Here is a 21,347-nt window from a genome sequence, read left to right on the forward strand (position 1 = left end):
CAAATTCATGTTTTGAAAATATTATCCCGATTATTGCAGCAAATCTCGTCGCACGTATCGGGCTAATTTCAGTTTGAGAGACAAATTCATTAATTTCCCCGAAAAATCGTGCATTTTTCGCGCCGTTTGTTTATTCAATAGACGATGAAAGGATATTTTAGGTACCTAAAATATCTCTTCTCCGCCTTTGCGGAGAATCCATTCCGTTAATTAACGCTGCCCCAGAGATCGTCGCGTAAAAGAATTTTATATTAAAACAAACATTGTCGCTGCAATTAATTTCTATCGATACGGCAATTAATTATTAGCCATTACGAAATTCGTCGATGCACTTTTCATTGATACGACAAACGGACACAGATTAATTATCTCAACGAATATATTTCAACAACAACAGCAACAATAATGATAATATTAACAATCACAAAAATCCTTTTGCACATACAAAACGCAGACTGACAGACCACATCGTTGCGTTGAAAATATTCGTTTTTTTGGATCCCATATAGCGCAAAAGTTGCAGCAACATTGTTGCAATATTGCAAAGTTGCAGCAATATTGCTACAACTTTTGTTCTGTATGGGATTTATCAGTCTGAACTGTATTCCCCGCATCCGCTGCGCTACAATACCAAATTTTTCTCAGGTACAATCCCGAGCAAAAAAGCTTGTTACGGACATCTTCATGAAGCATAAGGCCTCGATAAAGCTGAGAATAGGATGCCTTAAAAAGCTATGTCTCATTATTACTATCCGAAATGGATCTTTTAGAGATACCTTAGATTTTACGAATTAAGGCTTTGATAAGGAAAACTAATGAGGGCCTTAGAAGGATTTATTAGGGGTGCCTTAGATTTAATAAGTAAGGCATTGAAAGGGAAAACTGATAAAGACTTTAGAAGGATTTTTAGGCATGCCTTAGATTTTACGAAATAACGCTTTAACATGGAAAACTGATGTGGGACATAGAAGGATCTTTTAAGAGGATGCTTTAGATATATAAAATCAAATTTTGTTATAGAAAATTAATAAGATCTGAAGCATGTAATAAAATTGTCATAGTTTAGTATTGTTTTAGTAGGTACGCTCTATCTGGTTCTTTTAAAGACTTTTTAATTATACCGCTATTAAAAACAAATTTTATTAGTTTTATTAGTTGCCATATTCATTAGTCTCTCCCAAGAATTTTTCTATTCCTATTGCCTTCGTTTTGAAATGCGGCAAACTTTAATAAAAACAGTAGCAGGTTTGATGTGTAAAGAATGCTATATTTTGTTGTAAAGTATGCTATATTTTTAAAATAAAAAATTCTTGTTGTATACTAACAAAGTTACAAAGAAATAAAGAAATTACAATCTAAATTTCTTGAAATGGAAAGAACGAATATTTTTATTCAAACAATAATAAAAATATTTCCTTATAAGGCCTTATTATAATATCGCCTTAGAAGGACCCGTTAAATCATTTGTTGCACATTTTGTAGGGCCCTTATCTTTCTATCTCTACCAGGGCCCGATTAATGTTAGGGAAAAATAATCGGGCTCTTACCAGAGTCTATTAATTTTTCTACTCGGGATCATCTGAGACTTAACGACTGCAACATGGAAACCCGACCGTCCGCGTATTACACAGCTCCAGACTTGCAAAGCCAGCGAGATTTTCCCACGTACGAGCGTAACAGCGGGTCTCTTTCTCCACGTTCGTACTAAATCGCTAATCAAACTTCCTTTCTTCGCCGACTTGCCTGTCTCGGTTTCCCCTTTTAACTTGTCCGAAAATCGTTTCCGTTCAACCTTTCGCTTTCTCTTTCTTGCCGATCCAGTCGCCGTCGTCGTCGCCGTCGTCGCCGTCGTGCGACCGCTTCATTTCGTCGCGCTCATTATGGCATTTATGTGGCCTCGCCACATCGCCGCGTATCGATATCTCGTCGGCGGTCCGCGAGCGGATGTAATTACGCGACAATAACGGCGCCGCCGACTGTTATCGTAAGGAAAGAAGAAAAAGGGACAGAGGGAGGAGAGAACAATTCCGACAGCGACAGCTCCGCTTTTGCCCGCGTTTGATCGCGCCCGCGATCGTGATCGACCGTTTACGATTACACAGCGGAGCGGAGCGCAAATAAAAAGTCTCCGGCGCGAAACGCGAAACGTTTCCTCTGGAGCGCGTGTGTATATCTCACCGGTCGTATCTCATCGACGTCACATCGGCGATACGTCACGTGTTCGCGAGTTGCTTTCCTAATAATACGTTTTTAATGGTTTCCACCGGCGTGCGCTTAATTGCCGCCGTTTATCCACTGCCATTATACGAATACTCTCTAATCCGTTTATTACCCGCCAGCTTTACTTTACTCTCTCCCTGTACAAAGTGGCCTTCATCGCGGATGGATTAAAGCGAAACTTTCCTTTTATTAAACGCCGAATTAACGTCATCGTCGTAATTTCAATTCGCTGCACTCGCGCATACGGCGCGCCAGATGGCAGAGCCGTGTAATTGGAAACACGCGCGCGCGCGCGCAAGCATGTTCGCGTTATTGCAATTTGGAATTATTACGACTTACAATTAGAGCCGATGACCGGACAGAGTCGTCTTCCTTTTTTATCGCCACGATCGCGCTCATTGTCACCGGCTATGGTTCGCCGAAGTGGCGTGAGCGCCGTATGTGCGTGCGTGCGTGTGTGCGTGCGTGTGTGCGTGTCGCGCCAAAAGTTGACAGTTTACGCGGCACATACGCAAACGAGCGGCCGAGTATTATTTACACCGATTGGTAAATACGAGAATTGAATTTTCGCCTTTCGTCGTTTCTTCGCCGTTACGTCGACTACAACTGTGCAACTGCCTGAAATTTCCACGAAAATCGCGTATTGGCGATTGCATTGCGCCCCTCCTCTCCTCCTCTCTCCCCTGCCTCTGTTAGATTTTTATTTACATAGAAATTAAATCAAACGCGCATGGAAAATGATAGGAAAATACGTCGGACCGAAAACTCGCTTCATCGCGATCGTTCATCGTTCATCGCGTCACCTCGAAACAAATCTCTTTCGCTCACCTTTGCGCGCTTCTTCCTTTTTTTCATCTTTATACGTAATATTGAATTATTACCTACCGCGCACTACTTTTCACCATTTCATATTTTTCTACTTTAAATTTATTGTTTATTGTTTATTAATTGTTTTTATTAATTGTAATTATTAATTGTTTATTTATTATTTTTATTTTGTTCGTTCTTTGTTGCTATTAATAAAGACTCGCACAGGCTACTTCTCGCTACAAGTAACTTATTCATTTATTTCTATACTTTTTACCATCTAATATTTTTTCTATCTTAAATTGATTAGTTGTTCGCTTATCATTTTTATTTTTTACTCAACTTTTATTATTATTAACAACGACTAGTGCAAGTTACTTTACTTTTCGCTATAAGTAATTATTATTTACCTATGTACTGCACTATTGTTTACCATTTCATCTTTGTCTATCTAAAGCTAATTATTTGCTTATTATTTTTATTTTATTCAACATTTATTATTATTAATAACTTATGCATATTATTTTTCACTACAACTAATTATTATTTACCTACATATTGCACTATATTTTCCATTTTTACCATTACTATACTAGATGCGCAACTAAGTTTCCGGGTTTCACACATGGATGGCGCTAACGATACATGTAGTCAACATACATGTCTGAAGTTGTATTTTTTTTATAGCTTGGACATCTGTTAACAATAACCAGTCGTAACACCAACATATATCGCAACGCAAAAATATTTTTTCTAACAACGAAGATGTCGAGTTTTGTGCCAAATAAGCATTTGCGGGAAGCTTTGCTTTTCTGCTTTAACTTGAAAAAAAGTGCAGCTGAAGCACGTCGTTTGCTTGAGGAGATCTACGGTGAACACGCACCATCGAAAACTACCTATGAAGATTGGTTTAAACGCTTCAGAAGTGGTGGTCAGATTTCGACACTGAGGACAAGGAGCGCTCCGGAAGACCAAAAACAAGCCGGAGGACGTCGATCTGCAAGCGTTATTGGATGAAGATGATACGCAAACACAAGATCAACTTGCGGAGCGGCATTAAACATGACTCGCCAAGGTATTTCCAACCGTTTACATGCCGTGGAAAAAATTCAAAAGGAAGGAAAATGGGTGGCGCATGAGTTGACTGAGAGACAGATGGAAAATCGAAGAGCCACTTCCGAAATTTTGCTTTTGCGGTATGAAAGAAAGAGTTTCCTGCGAATCGAATTGTTACTGGCGATGGGAAATGGATATATTTCGAGAATCCCAAACGCAAAAAATCGTGGCTTTCACCTGGCGGAGCATCAACATCGACGGCACGGCCAAATCGCTTCGGAAAGAAGACAATGCTCTGCGTTTGGTGGGACCAGAAAGTAATCGTGTACTATGAGCTACTGAAAGCGGGCGAAACTATCAATGGGCATCGCTACCGACAACAACTGATCAATTTGAACCATGCATTGCTGGAAAAACGGCCAGAATGGGACACGAGACATGAACGAGTGATATTGCAGCACGACAACGCTCCGTGCCATCGCACTTCCATCATCCAGGACACCATCGAAACGCTGAAATGGGGTCTGCTACCGCACCCGCCGTATTCGCCAGACCTGGCCCCTTGCGATTATCACTTTATTCCGATTATCCGGTCGATGGCGCATGGCTTGGCTGGGCAACACTTGGCCAATTTCGAAGAAGTGCAAAATTGGTTGGATGAATGGTTTCGGTCCAAAGACGCGTCGTTTTATCGTCGCGGTATTCATGTATTACCAGAGAGATGGCAAAAATGTGTAGCTAGCGAGGGACGATACTTTGAATGAACCACTTTTGTATTTCTCTGGAAATTTTCCATTTTTCCATTGATCAAAAAAACTCGGAAACTTAGTTGCGCACCTAGTATACCATTTCATATTTGTCCACTTTAAGTTAATTAGTTCTTCGTTTGTTACTTTTATTTTATTCGACGTTTATTATTAATAATTCATGCGAGTTACTTTTCGTTACAAGTAACCATCATTTATTTATATACGGCATACTACTCTTCCATTTCATATTTTTGTATCTCAAGTTAATTATTTGTTTGTTTATTATTTTTATTTTATTCAATTTTTATTATTTTGAATAACGATTCACACGAGTTATCTTTCATCATAAAAAACAACGAGTTTATTAAATCTCAATATACAGCGAATTTTAATATATAACAATTTCCCGATGTAAAAATATAGAAAAATGATGTGTGCACCGTATGTTTACATTATTCATATTTTTATCGCAACAATTTGACATATGCGACATTGGGACATGCCCATCGCTGTGATTTTCGCCCCTTCACTTTGTTAATTAATTTTAAACAACATATATATTATTATTTTAATAAAACCACGTACTCCCCTGTAGCGTAGCATCTTGCCTAAACTTTGCGAAAAAAAAAACGAATGGCATTTTTGCGTCAGGAGACAGACTTGAAATGGAAAAGTATCCTAAAACCACCGTACCTGAAAATATCCTAAAAATTACCATACCCCTTACCCTACTTAAAGGGTCTTAAACCCTGGGTTAAATAACGTGGTCTTGAAATTTAAATTTAATGGCCGACAGACTATTCTATACACCGTTTGACGAGGCTTCGTCTTTACAGATGCGCGAGTATGCATGTGTGTGTCTTCGCGAGCGAGCCACAATAACGTCGTTATTACGAAATGATATTCGCAGGCACTCGAGTCGCGCTGAAACTAAAGTCTACAGCCGAGTTTAATCACGTGTGTCCCAGTCTTCCCTTTTTCCCGAGCCCACACCCAAAATTCCACGTCATGTTAAATCCATCCATCCATCCATCCGTCTCTCCTCTCCGTGTTTATCCGAAAGACAAGACGCGCGTGTACGCCGAACGGACGACACGCGGTGTCTCTTTCGTTCACACGTCATTAATTCCCGAAAGATAGCTTTCGTCGCAGAGTCACGACGCGCGCATTCGTGTCACGCGGCCGCTGGTGCCCTTCGACTAACGAAACATTAAACCGAAACAACCCTAGGAAAACACGAGAGGGCGACTGTTAACACGGCGCGAAATTATGCTCGCATCCCCGCACGCAATATTTCACGACGCGGTCTAAGTGTGTACACACAAGCTGCTCGTATGCTCGGGCGGCGCATGCACACGCACACATGCACGCACGCACGCACGCACGCACGCACGCATGTGACGCACACACCGGCACGCGTATGTGCACAGAGCAGGCCCACCCACACCGAGCCGAGCAGTCACGTAATTCTAAATGCGCTTAACTTGAAAGCGTTTATCTGTAACCGTATTATTACGGCCGGCACCGTAATTCGTTTCGCTGTTTCTTCAAAGAGGATTTACCCATCCTGGACTGGAAACGCCGCGCGCGCTCGCGCGGCGCGAACGAAGTCGCGAGCGAGCGTCCATTGCCGTCGTAATCGCCGTCGCCGTCACCGTCGCCGTCGCCGTCGCCGACGACGGCGACGACGGCGAGTTCCCTCGGCCCAGTGTTTGGTCTTGTCGAGATAAAATTATATAAATGACAACACACGCCCAGATAATGTTCTGACAACTTACCCCCCTTTTCCCTCTCCCCTCCTTTAGGAGGGATATAATACAATATCTAGGTATAATATAAATAAGATACTATATGCGTCCTAAATTGGCGAAAGTGTTATCCTTTCGTAAATATGTATTATATACGTCTTAAATTAACAAAAGTGTTATCTTCTTCTCCTTGCAAAATTATCTAAAATAACGTTGACAGATAATTTTATGTATATTGCTGCAAATGTGAAAGATGTTGACATATTTTTTTACGTTGCAGAGATTTGCGTTACAATGCGGCCTTAAAATCGATGCAAACGCCTACGACATGAAAAGAAATATCTCAATATTTTGTCTCTCAGTATCTCAATATACTTGCAGCAATGTGTACTAAATTAAATCCCCGTAAATTAAATGCCCGTGTCATCTGTACACTGAAAAAAAATTGTATTGAAATTAAACAAATCTTTGTTCTGATACAACTGTAAATACATTTATTTAAATTAAGCAATTATTTTCTAAAATTCAAGAAAAAAGTTTACATTCAGAGAGAACCTCTGTATTTCATTTTAGAAATTAGTCGCTTAATTTGAATAAATTTATTCACAGCCGTATTTGAACAAAGATTTGTTTAATTTTAATACAATTTTTTCTCAGTATACGTATTATCTTATTATCTAGATAGAAGAAAAATTTCGCGCCAGAATATTATCTGATGCCAGAAGTATGAGCATCTTAGCTAGATAAATTTTTTATTTTTTATTTTTTTGAATGTAATAAGATATTTCATGGTTAAATATATAGAAAAATTATAGTTACATAACGTGATTTAATTTTCATCCTCCATTTCGGATTTGTCAGTTTTGACATTCGATTTATATTCGATATGATGAAAGATCTCGATATATCAATTGTTGCAGTAATTTAGACATTTTTTTTAATTATGATATCCGTTATATTGAATCCGTCAATTAAAGTTCGTCAACTTTGACATCGGATTCGTATTCAGCGACGTAAAAAACCGCCAAGTTTAAACTAACATAATTGAAAGCTATTTGCTAAATCGTCAAAATGATTTAATTTAATAGCCTTTCCGCAGTAGGATCCACATATAAACATAAATATCTTATTAAAATTCCTTTGAAGGGCTGAGAATCCTGCCAATATACTTAATTTTAATCGCAATAAAACTTCTCCGGCGCGTCACATTTCGCAGTTGCAAACTACGTAAAGGAGTAATCCTTCTTCGCAACTTTGACCGCAAATTCCTCAAAATGGTCGCGATGGAGCAACTTGCAAGTCGCGAGTTCGTATTTAATGCCGAAAGAACTACAGAATATAACCAATTCCGTTCTACCGTTCTTTCCTTTGTCGAACAGCGTGAGCGGAACAAAGAGCGCCAAAGAGGAGAGAATTTACACATTTCATCTTATCTTTATCTGCGGCTAATTTAAAACTCGTCGAGGCAAAGCACTGTCTCGGTCCGGCTCTGGGACTCCGGAAGCGCGATTCGCGCTCGGAACTTTCGACGTTATAATCGCGACGACGTCCGGGCCGCTTCCAGATACACCGGCGCGATTATGTGAGCGAACGAACGAACGAAACGGGCCACTCGCCACCACGCCGGATTCGATTCTTATCGCATCCGCGATAGTCGACGGCTGCTCGATGGCGCCGCGCCGCGCCGTCCTGCCCGCGCTCGAAATCTAACGCTATAAATCACGGGGATTACAAAGCATCGACTGCCGGAGATTGCAGCTTGTTTCGGATCCTCGGGGACGAGAACTTTGTATCGGTCGGCCGGAGCGGTATAGAAAAATGAAACGCACTTCATACATTATTCAAATCCTCTTACCCGACCGACCGCCACCGTCGTATCCGTGGATAATACGCAGGGAGTCGGCGGCGGCGAAAAGGGGCGTAGCGCGCGGGAGAGTCCCACGAAAGTATGCGGCTGCTTTTCACTGATTTGTCCCACGCCGGAAATTATTTACACCGCTGCGCAGACCAGCCCCGAATAGACCGGAGGCTCCCTTTGCTGCTTTTCCTTCTTCTTCTTCTTCTTCTTCTTCTTCTTCTTTCGCTTCCGCACTTTTTCTCCTGCTTCTTCTTCTCCCGCTGCTTGCCCACGGAAGTTCGACGACAGTCCAGCAATTTTCACAACAACGTTCGAACGATTGCCAGCGAGCGTCCGCGCGCGCGCGCGCGCGCGCCCTCGTAAAAAGAAATTGAAGTCCGGCGACCCTCGAAGTGGATAAAAAAGTTGCCGTCGAGCCGGCCGAAAGTTTAGAACCGACCGCGACGTAAACGTTCGCGCGTTCATCCACGGGCAAGAGAAACAGGGAACGAAGGAGACCGCGGCGGGAAACATCATTTTTGTTCGATCGCGCACGGTGCCGCTCCTCGGACAGACGAACTTTGTTCGTCCACTCGCGTCAGGATCGTCGCGGAGTTTCCGCGCGATTGTATCAGGTTAGGATTATCGCGCATTCGCTGTCGACGGCGATGGCGAGCCGCAGCCGGACGGAAATGCGTGAAACGCATCTTTGAATGTTTCGCTCTTTCCCTCTGCATTCCCTTTCGTCTCCCCCCGCTCCTCCCCCTTATTCCCTTTCTCTCTCTCTCTCTCTCTCTCTCTCTCTCGCTCTTTCTCTCTCGCTCGCTTTTTCCCCGCTTTTTTACGAACATATTTTTCATGAAAAACACGAATATTTCCGGGACGCAGTATTTTTTTATGTGACGCGATGCGTTTTTCGAGTAAAAGTTTACGCAGAACTGCAGCAAACTTTTTCGGAGAGGTACCGTATAAATCTGGAATTGTTAAAGATACGCGCAACGCGCGGGGGAGCAAAACCAAAAAATACAACGCCCGATCGATACGCACTCCCCATCGCGCTCGTAGCTTCATGCTCCTCCGTAGCTTCATGTCGATGTGCGCCGGTATTTAACGGCAAACGCGGTTACTCGAGTCGTAATCTATGGTGACGCGTGCGTAAGTCGCATGAATACGCGATCGTGCGAATCTCAGAGTTCACTTGATGCGCCGAACGTATGAGGAGAGAAAGTACGGGCTGAATTTTCGAAAAACGCCTCATTGCCAGAAAGTCTGGTGAAAGTGCTTCAAGAAAATATCCAAAAATGGATGCCCTTAATCGGCTTACAGTTAGATCCGAGTCTGACTCGGGGTAAGATTTACTACTTTTAGATCCGCCATTTTGAATTTTGCAACAACAATCTGAAATTCGAAATCAGCACGTTCGAAAATTATTATAAAATATGAAAGTAAATATTTTCCTCGGCAGAAAAAATTTAACCATTTTGATATTAATTTCTGCTAGTAAATAGAACCGCAAGAGGTTTGAGCAGATTTCCACGATAAAGAAGTTCAATATATTGAAGAATTTCAAGTAACATCAAATATCACCTAATAATATCATTAGGTGTACGCAAAAGTTTTAGTTCTCTTTTCAGCCTTTTAATGTGATTATTTTTAAATATTTTCCTGTCGTTTTGTGTTTTTGCAAAGATGGTATCGCACTTTCTAAAACGCCATTCATTATGATTCATTGGTGCACCTAACCTTAAGAATAACAGTTGGTACAATGAGCAAAAACTTTATATTCGACACTGCATTCGATATGGATTCCAGCAAGGAAATAATGCTGCTAAAGTATGTGAATCCGTTTACTCTGTTCTTGGGGAAAATATTGTGTTCCACAATATGAAGACAAATATTGCTTTCGTCGCTTTAAAAGCGTTGATTTTGATGTCCGCGTCCTGAAACGCCACGAAAGTTTGAAGCCGACAATTTGAAAGCGTTGTTGAATGAAAGCCCGCTCCAAACGCAAGTACGTAGAACTTGCAGAACGTCTTGGAGTTGATCAAGCAACAGTTTCAAGGTGACTGCATGAAATGGAAAAAATTTAGAAGTTCGGAAAATGGGTCGCAAAACATGAATTGTCGGAGAACAGCGTTATCCGCCAGTTGAATACGTGCGTTTCATCGCTTTCCAAAAGACGCAACGCAAAACAGATGTTTTATCGAAAATTGTTACTGGCGATGAAAAGTGGATTATGTATAATAATTCTAAACATAGACATTCGTGAGTGCATCTCAGATAACCTTCTACATCAGTGACAAAACTAAATATTTGCAGTTAAAAGGTATATGGTAGGATACGAAAGATTATGTGCACCAATGAATCATAATGAATGACATTTTAGAAAGTTCAATATCGACCTTACAAAAACACAAAACGGCGGGAAAATATTTCGATTTAAAATGATTACATTAAAGGGCTGAAGAAAAAGACTAAAACTTCTGCATATGCCTAATATAGTCTGTAAAGTAAGAGCGTGCACGTGGGTTAATGTGTAGAAAAATTTATTTTTAATGATTTTTAAGTACATGGATTTGTTGTACTCCATGAGAAGAAAAATGCTATACCATTAATAATGAGTCCAGTCACACCACCGGCATTGATAATTGCCTGACATCTCCGAGGCATACTTTCCACTAAGTTGACTGCGTATTCGTTCGGTAAAGACCTCCAAATGAGACGAATTTGTCGTGTCAGCTGCTTCAAAGTGCACACTCTTTTTCCTCGAAGCTTGTGCTTGAGATATACCCACACATTTTCAATGGGATTTGCATTTGGCGACTGCGATGGCCAATCAAGTGTGACGATGCCAGATTGCTCTTTCTACTCGGTGCAAAGCTTGCTCCGGTGTTTTGGGTCGTTGTCTTCCTGTAAGATCCAGTCCTCGTTTTTTTTTATGAAGCATCGTTCAGCAGTCGGCAACAAACACTTCTAAATTTTAAGCATTAAGGTCGGGTTCCGCTTAAACAAATTCACAATTTTTTTTCCATATTCGGCGTCACTTTGCCTATCGAGCCACGTTCTGGCAAGTCATCGACATTTTTGATCTTCTTATATTGCTGAACCCACTTAGCGACGAACGATTTGGACTTTCCCATGTATTTAGCAGCCACTGCATATGACATTTTTGATCCTTTGGGGTAGGAACAAAGGAACACAGCCTCGTAGCGCGATGCGTATGCGGCACTCATGGCGGTTAACGTGTTTCTCAGATTAGAGTTCGACGCCAACTGAATCTTTTGTGACAAAGCATTCACGACAAAGATTTCATCTATCGGCTCACAAGAAAACTAGGACGATATTTGAAGCCAACTGCCATTTATGCCGTACACGCTCTTACTTTACAGACTGTATATTACTTTTCCAAGCAAAACATCAACGTACGATTATATATTTGTTTACACGCCTAATTTTCTGCATAAACATTTTACATTAAAAAATAAAGCAATTATATTGCAGTGGTTAGGGGCCAGCTTTGATTAGTTTAGATTAGAACAAATACTCATTTGTTGTCACATGCGAACATATAACAGTATATAGATAAGTCTGGGAAAATGGTGTAATACAAATAGCGATAATAATTAGTCGTTTGAATACTTTTGGCACTAAATTCACGGTAATTAGGCGTGGTTGCTTTCCAAAAGTATCCGAGAAACGAGAAAAACGCGCATGTGAGAAAAGTGGAAATGCGATTTGAATGAGAGAAAACGTAAAGAAGCGTAGGGGCGAGAAATATAAATTAACGCGCTATGTAATTCACGGAACGTTCGCGAGACAACCAAACGAGAAAAAAGGAAGAAGCAGAAACAAGAAACATTCCCGCTGGCGAATTGCATGCGAGAAAGTAATTTCTCAGGAAATCAGAATTGCGGTTCCCGTCAATTAGTTTTTTTTTTTCATGTTACAGTTTACCTTAACTTTCCTCACCTTCAATTATAACGACTCGGGTGGTATTGTTGCAGTAATTGCGTTACTGGCGCTTATATAAAACCTATACACACACGTATATACTTCACACACATACACACACACACACACACACACACACACATACATACACATATAATACTCCGCTTTACCAGGGTAAATTGTTATGTACGGCTTCGGCGAGATCCGACCGCGAGAGTGAAGTTTCATTATAATAAATTGTTTCGCGATATTTCGCACCGGGGTTGTACGAGACCCCTCCAACGGCCATTGATTTTAGATAATAGAAAAGCTCACAAACCCTCACCGAGCCGCCGCGCTAACCTGTGCGAATGTTCACGTTTGAACGAGAACGCATTTTCTATGGCCCTCACAACGTTCCCGCGCGAAGCTCACGCAAATTTTCGGCGGAATTACCAGAGAGCTTGCACTCGTGCCCTCCGAAAGAAAATCGCGCGGTATTTTCGCGATTTCCTGAAAACCACAATAACTTTATTCGCAATAGCGTCCCTCTTGATTCAGCTTTATTTTGTAGATCTTTACTCGTTGGATTGACTCGCTTATCCTTTCACCAAACGATCAACTAATACTTATTTATATGTTCGTTTACTTTTATTTATTTATCTTATATTCGGTTCGCTCTCCTCCCCCCACCTCCATCCTTCCAACAGCTCGGAAGATCCTGCCCGTCGCATTGTGATGAATTTCAGTAATATCCTGACCAAGACTTCTCAGAATCATATAAATGCAGGAAGGCAACCAGAAATAGCAGGGTAGGGATAAGCAACAAATTTGTATTTAAAGATAACAAAAAGGATTCTATTTCAAGTTTTTGCCAATATTTCATTTTTGACTGTAATACCGTGTAGCCGAATTATTATTTCCCACTTTGTACATTCCGCATTTCTGTTTCATTTGCATAGTCTTTTTATATCTTTGAAAAGTTTTGTAAAGTGAAAATAAAGTTTTAACAATACAATGTTATCGTACTGTTTAATAAAATTAACATAAATATTTTAATTTCTAGAAATAATTATAACAGTACAATGTTATAATGTTTGGTAAAAAATTATAACAGTACAATATTATAATGTTTGGTAAAAAAAATTAATATAAATATTTCAATTACTGAAGACGGTTATATGACTCATAAATTACGCTGATGAAAACTGAAAGTAATTCTTAAATAAGTTCAAAAGAAAAACACATTTAAACATTATTTTTAACCAGACATCATATGATCATCGTATCTAGGCTAATGTCTGCTTTTGTGTCGAAAATATTCAACGACGAGGACTGCCATTTTTGCGACGAGGACTTAATGCCAAAAGTAAATTTGTGTATTATATTTATTTTCCTAGGTAGCGCTTCAGTATACCCAGTAATTTTCTCTGCACATATTCCAGCAAATATTTACTTCGTGCTTCAAATTTAGACAAAGGACGAGACAACGTTATATCCATCCTTTCTTTTTCTTTTCAGTTATGTTATTAGATCGTGTGCTGACCTAAAATTAATTTATAATTAAATTATCTTTTAATCAAAACTGTTGAAAAACTTAGCTTATCACGGCTTAAAGGGAAAATGTATGGTATAAGATGGTAATAGAATTGAAAAATAATTGATTTCTTTTACAAAATTTTTTTGGCCAATGTTTTCATTTCACGCAGCAATATTGTATATCGTTGAATTTGTCTCGGTGAGCGCTTTTCAAAAATACACACATCTCTGAAGAATAAACGTAACATTTCGTGAGTGTCCTTTGAATGTTGCAGGCTACGCGGCAACATTCAAACCTTGCCTTCTTTAAATATTGTGTACATAACCATTCGCAAATATTCGCAGAATTTTTTTTATATTCCAATGCTGAACATACATGAAGCTTGTAATATCATAGCAAGAACTTGACCAAATTCCATAGAATTGAATACTTTTTCCACAAGTTACTAAAAAAATATTATTAACCTGTACAGCAGCTTTTATCCACTGGCTCCTAAAACTTTATTAACTTATACTTTTTCATTGTGCATTAATATCGAACACATTCTGCAACTCTCCAGCAGCTGAATCCACGTTGAATTGAACTGCAAAAATAATGTATTCAGTGCTTTAGTACGATACGGGAAACTTATTTCGTATTTGCGAGGCTATTAAACGCCAACTCTCCCCGGTTCGAGGCGCTGCCGGTAGCCAGAGGGTGTGTGTGCGTATGTGTGTGTGTGTGTGTGTGTGTGTGTGTGTGTGGCGTTTTAAGGACATTAAAATCGTTGGCCGCGTTCCGCAGAAAAAGCTGCTTTACAACTATTGTAAAATTCCCGAATCTAATTAGCGTATGCTCTTAAATTTAGCTGAATCCAACAGTATGCACCGATCAGGTTCACGAATTTTACACAATTGCAAAGCAGTTTTCCCTGCTGAACGTAGCCAATGGTCGCATTCAGCAGAAAAAGTTGCTTACTGAGCGCTTAGTGAGGATCGCTTCAGATTGGTTCGTTCTCCTGGATCTGTCAAAGATCTAAAAAAATACTCGAACCACAGATAATAATCATTGAGCACTTACTAAGCTTCTCCTGCCGAACGCGTCCATTCACGTATCTTCTCTGTTTATTCAACTTCGAGTTCGCATACATTTCAGTTCGTAAAGCCTACTTTCATTTTCTAGGTTCTCGGCAAGATTTCATTGAAATTTTTCACTGTGCGTCGCCGGGGAACGCTTCTGAGCGCGATCAACAGAGAGAAAGCCCACAAGTCAAGTTGTAAGCCGAGGGCTACATGGTGCAAGGGATACGTTGCCTCCTGGATACCGGGCGATCTTCAGAAGTACGCAGCCAAGTGCCGGATATCGCGGTTCTGCCCGGATGATATCGCCGCCGCCAGTGCGATGCTCGTGGGACCAAGATGCAAAGTGGACAGAAAGATTCGAAGAGCAATTCAAGCGCGACCCTGCCGAGCATGGCCGCTTCGTACGGCGCACGAGCGGAGATGCGAGAAACCAACCGCCTCGGGCAGAAGTCGAGCGAGAGTCAGACTCGATTACCAGCGAAGAGACGTCGCGTTAGGATGAGCGGCGCTGCCCGACGTCGTCGTAAGAAACAACGTGAGGCAATGAAGGAGGCCGAACGGACAGCTTTCCTCGCCTTGTCTGCCAGCATAAGCGGCGGGCTCGCTACAGCGGCGAGGAATGTCTCGACGGCTGGCCCGTCGTTGAAATACGCCAGGAACCGGGAAATGGACGAATACTCGCCCGATGCACCCCCGGTCAAGAGGTTGAAGATTGATGATGAGAAACCTCACGACCAGGCAACGTCCGATCTCCGCGAGATAGCCGTCGTGCCGGTCGACTACCCTGATAAGAAGTTGGATGCCAATGAGGTAGCTTTAATCAGGAGACTGATCAAATTGCGGATCCTTGGTCTAGCTAATGGTACGAAGACTCCTACGTTTAAGGCCGCTTGGGAATGGGAAGGTACGCTGATATTCGGCTGCAACGACGAGCACACGAGAGACTGGCTGAAGAGCTTCATGTCGGAGATTATTGTTAAGGAGAAGGTGCCAGTGCGCGCGTTACCGGCAGACGAGCTATTCGGACGTCACCACGTCGTCGTGCACGTGGAGGACCCCGAAATGTCTGTGAAGGAGAGTCTGGAGTTTCTCCACAGACAGAACAAGGAGCTGCTTGTCAACGAGTGGGTCATCGCGTGTAGGAAGAGCAGGGACGCCGTGCGCTCTCATTTCTCCGCCCTGGTCAGCGGGCGCTCGCTGAAGGTCTTGGAGGGTCTCAGCTTTAAGCCCTTCTGCGGATTGAGTCAGGTCACGGTGAAGTTGCTCAAAAAAGAACGCATGAAGGAGGACCCCGGTTACGTTGCCGAATCTTGAAGCTTGGCTCGTAAATCCCGAATTTGGAATTCTGGATCTCCAATCCTAGAGTGCGCCAGCTTGACCTCCAGCTTGACTGCTGCTGCTACTTCGTTCGGCCTCTCGAGCGCGGCTTGGTCTCTTATCGAAGTCAGGAATATGCGAGGAATTTTCGGCAATTTCCGCTAATGCCTCGAGAGTCGAAACTCGACCGCTGCCCTTCGACTTCGCCCCGCCCGCATTTTTAGGCAACCACGATAATATTTAGCCGACGCCACGGTAGTCGTCAGATCAGGTCACTGTCTCTTCGCCTTCGCTTACTTTCCGCGCACGTCCACTTGTGTAGACTCCTCCTCCCCGGCAGCGGAGCAATCGCCTTCAAAAAAGGGCGCGCTAAAGATTATCGTTCATTCCGTGACCATCCATAAAAACTGTCACACCAGAGATAGGAAAATCCGTAATCCAGTCAATGAGAGACTATCAATTTCCCCGAAGCCATCCAGTCGCTCCTTAAGATTCTACAGCGGGACGCGCTCGCCGTCGTCATATCCACCTACCGACGCTCCCTTCGTCCCCCGCCGGCGACCCCGCGCGCCGAGGGGGGAGAGTACAACTCTATTAAACTTTCAAAACTCCGCGCGGGTGTCGCGCACAATGGCGCGAAGGAACGCGTCGGCTGTGTCAGCAGGCCACGAAGAATCGCTTCTCTCCCGCCGCCCGTTCCGACCGAACTGTCACATACTTTCCGTATGGGATAAGCTTCAAAAATAGCGAGGAACTATCCCGCGACAGCAAAATAGGGGGAGAAGAGATCCGACGCTGGAGAGAGACGGCCGGGGCCAGGGCAGGGGTAGGAAATGGGAACGACAAGCGGGAAGAGAAAAGACCCGAAGACAGTCCCGGATACCAAGGGACCGCTCTCTCGCACGTGTGAGAGCGTCAGAACGCGCGTGTATTTATCGACGCCGCGTCCGGCGCGCCGCGGTGTGTCGGTGTGTGCGCGTGTGTGTATGCATGCGGTTCTCTCTCTCTCTCTCTCTCCCTCCTCCTCTCTTCACGGTCGTTGCGACGTCTCGCGGAACGCGTGCGCGCGCGCACACACACACCGACACAACCCCGCGCCATACAATGAGAGGGTCGTGCGTCTCAGCCCTTAGCGAAGGGTTGCGCCGATGCAGGGCTTGCGCGATTTTATCTCCGGCATTCTTCTGCCAAAGGGGTCCGCGCCACGACGGCAGATCTACCTACGTGGCGCGGTTTTTGTGTTTTCCTCTTCGCGCATGTGTGTGTGTATGTGTGTGTGTTCGCGATGCATGTACGCCGCGCGCACAATGGCGATTCAGCGTCGTCCCACGGCCTGCCTTTTAAACAAGCCGGGGAAATCTTGAGACGTACCCTCCTCTCTGTGTACGCGTGTGTGTGTGTGTGTGTGTGTGTACGTCGAGTATGCGTGCGCGACAACGTTGGCAAGTTAAGCCCTAATCCCAACCTTCCTCCTTGTCCTTTTCTTCAGCCTATTTTTCTTACTCGCCGCGCCTCCCCCTGTCCCGCGGACTATTAACCGCCCTTTTCAATTCCGCCGGCGACATCCTCCTCACGGCGGCACAAATATCGCGGCGGCCCGAACGGATCAACGATTAGATCTCATCTGATTAGTTCATGGCAGTATATTGAAGGCTTAAGGGATGTACGCGCCTTCGTTTCTCTCTTCCTCCTCCTCCTCCTCCTCCTCCTCCGCCAGCCGTCCTGGTTCGTCCGTCGCGCCAGCGGCGGCCAGCTGATGAAGCTGATGGAGATAACTGGCCAGGTAGCGAGTGTGTTTATTGTCCCGAGCGACGAGCGTCGTCGAGCGAAACCGATGCTCCGATACGTCTGCGACCGCGCCTTTTTAATCGCTTGGACGTGAATCGCGAGGACCGCTGCGAAGTTACAAGGCGCGCGTCAGGCATCCCCTTTAATCCCGAAAGAATACTCTTCACGACGACGGGTTCTTCATTGTCGGCAGGTATACCCGGAGAAATCAGCCCGTCAGGGTCCCTGCGACGGACTGACGTGTTCTACCGCTCGTCGCTAGGAGCATACGTTTCATTTGTAATGCAGTGTAAACGCCCGCAGTACCAAAGAGCATTCTTCCTTATCTCCGTGTCAGCTCCGTGACCTTACCGTGCCCTGCGCTGTAAAAGTGTCGGTCGCAACGACCCGGATCGAATTGACGGATAGAACTGCCGACAATTAACGATCTACTTGTAGGGCAAACTCGGACAAGATGACCGTGATGAAGTACTCACAATATTGTTCTTTCGAATGGTGCGTGTGCGCATAAACCAGTGAGAACACCAATCATCTTTGAGAATGAATTACAAAAAACGTAGGATTTAACAGTCATCGGAGAAACTGCAACTTGTGGCCATCTTTCCCGTATAATCCGAGATTACCCTATGAGAGCGATCGAAATTTAATTATTTATTATTTATTAATAATATATGGGTCTGACCCCTTTGGTGTACAGTAATTTAGATAATAATATTGCGAATAAGATTCTCAGAATAAAAAGGAGGAAAAGGTTAAAAAAAAAAGAGAAATGACAAATTTTCGAAGGAGACGAATGATGAAAAGGGACAATGAAGAAAGATGATTACTCATTGTGTCGCGTTAGTTTCAGCATTAATTAGAAATATAATGTCATAAATTTTCATAAGTTTTCGAAGAAAGCACAAATGGTTGCTTGTGACCTTTTTGCTGGTTCTGCTGTGTTATGGGAGTTTCATTTCGGAGTTGCTTACGGCCAATTAAGTGTTCTGGTTCTCTCGGAGAAATTCGGGTGTTTCTTTGGCTTTTATATATTTGCGTAAAACAAGCTCAAGATCTAGTTCGACGAGGCTGACCATAAGAGGTCGACTCGATGCATCCTCGGCTGTGTTTGTCATGTAATTTACCGAATGTTCAATCAAGAAATAAATTTGTATGTATATATTGTATATGACTGTATTATACTCGTATTGTGCAGTTGAATCGATTGTTGGTAGTTGAAAATACATTTATATCTACGCATACGATTACGTGTTTGAGTCTCGTTAACCTTTTTCAGTTGATTAAATTTCATAGTCCAAATTTCCACGCCGGATTGCCCAACCTATTCGACTTTTTATTCAATTTGGTTTGCAATTGGTGCAGCGAAATCGTATATATCCCGACGTAATCCCGAGGCTCAGCTCTATGCGTCGAATTTTATTCGAGTGTGACCTAAAATTTATTTTAAAACACTGCGTACGAAGAAGATCGAGTATAAACATAAACGTGGCGGATGAACACAAAGGAATGAAAATCTAAACATGGAAGGTATCGCGGACTCTACAAGCCGCCGTAATAATCGATAATACGTCGTTACACGGTAGGGCAAAATGTGGCGTCTATTAAATTCCATCTCTCTCGGGTGTTATATATATATATATATATATATATTGCCGTGCCAGTGGATCGGCGCAGCTGTAACCAACTGTAACCACTTGACATTCCGACTCTGCGACATCGAAAAGGTTAATATATGTATGACGTGATTTGATATCCACGAGAGAGCGTACGCATCGCCTCACCGCCGACGACCGCTGAAGCGCTCGTAAATTTCCCGCGGAAGCTCCCCACGCGTCATTCGAGCCGTCTCGCCGGGCCGAAAAAGAGAAGGAAGAAAAACCACGCGATCTGCGATCATTAGGGAAAAACGTCGAGCGACCTTGGCGCGGCGCGACGACACATTAGCTGTCGCATGACGTCGCACCAGCCACGCGACTGAAAGTCGCGGCGATTCCCGAGAGCGGATTTGCGGAATGTAAAATTGCGTCTCCTCCTCCGAAAAACGCCACGATGTCAGCCGCGTCCGTTCGACGGAAAATCAAGCCCGACGCTAAGTGGCTGTTCATCTGGTTTAGCCAAATTCTCGCGGAAATCGCCGTCGCGCCACGCCCGTCCCCCGAAATGTCCATCGCGAGAGCGAGAGAGAGAGAGAGAGAGAGAGAGAGAGAGAGAGAGAGAGAGAGAGCAGCGCGGACCGTGAACGTCCGTCATGCACTTTTGCGATATTGCCGCGCGGCAAGCACGCAATAGCCTCGCTCATAAACGATATGGAGTACACAACGTTCAATTCGCGCCCAACGATGTATCCCAATTTCTCCCTCCGGCCCTTCCAACCCTTCTCCCCTCCAGCCCTAGCCCCCGCGCGCGCGGGCGCAGCGCATTAACACCAGCGGTGGACTAACTAGATTCGCATATCTCAAAATGCATTGCTCGCATGTGTTGTAATTCGATGTGATTAACAGCGCCATGTGTTGGTAACTGTATGAACAAGTCGGCAATATTACCCACCTGGCCGTTTTAATCTCGCTCCCTCTCTCTCTCTCTCTCACACACACACTCTCTCTCTCTCTCTCTCTCTCTCTCTCTCTCTCTCTCTGTCCTCTTCTTCCCTCTCTCTCTCTCTCTCTCTCTCGCTCGCTCGCACCGTGTCTACTTCTCTAGGTTTCGTAGGTGCATTGCGATAGCGCACATACGAAAATTTAATAACAGTCAGGCTGATTTCCAGAGAGCTGGCGCGTTTAAGGCCGCCCCGGTATTTGCTAGATAATTCGCGCGACTAGAATGCAGTCCAGAAGACCGTGCCGTTCTAAATCGCGTTATCCAGCAAGTTTCGCAAGTAACTTGAGGGAGATAATTATTGCGCGGCTACCGGATATTTACAGTGCCGAGATTAAAAGAGGAAGAGCAAGAAAGAGGGAGAGAGGAAAAGACAGAGAGAGAGAGAGAGAGAGACGAGGGTGAAGTGAACGATTCAATAAACAAACACATGATGAATACACGAAGGTTTCACGAAAATTAGTGGACGCCTCAAACGATAAGTCGTTCCTTACCGGACATTCCCTCCCCCCTTTATCTCTCTCTCTCTCTCTCTCTCTCTCGGTCCTTTTTTCTCGGGTCCTTTCCTCTTTCCCCTTAACCGTGGATAAACGTTATCGTCTTATCCCGGCTCGTAATGCAATCTGTTTCCAAATTGCTTTCCTTTCTTCCGGGACAAGTGCATTTAACAAGGCGCGCGCTCCACAGACTATCCCGGGA

The 21,347-nt window shown here is 43.5% G+C and overlaps 1 protein-coding gene across 1 annotated transcript in view; it reads left to right on the plus strand.

Moving 5' to 3' along the window:
* The window catches only part of LOC105185458 (uncharacterized), a 93,617-nt gene extending 74,332 nt beyond the window's left edge, over positions 1-19,285 (plus strand). The window contains exon 3 of the mRNA XM_025307600.1: positions 15,049-19,285. Coding sequence (XP_025163385.1) covers positions 15,285-16,262 — 978 coding nt within the window. The 5' untranslated portion in view covers positions 15,049-15,284 and the 3' untranslated portion in view covers positions 16,263-19,285. The remainder of the gene's footprint in view (positions 1-15,048) is intronic.
* The last annotated feature ends 2,062 nt before the right edge of the window (positions 19,286-21,347 follow it).

The sequence above is a fragment of the Harpegnathos saltator genome, unplaced genomic scaffold, assembly GCF_003227715.2.
Source record: "Harpegnathos saltator strain DR-91 unplaced genomic scaffold, Hsal_v8.6 scaffold91, whole genome shotgun sequence".
Taxonomy (NCBI): Eukaryota; Metazoa; Arthropoda; class Insecta; order Hymenoptera; family Formicidae; genus Harpegnathos; species Harpegnathos saltator.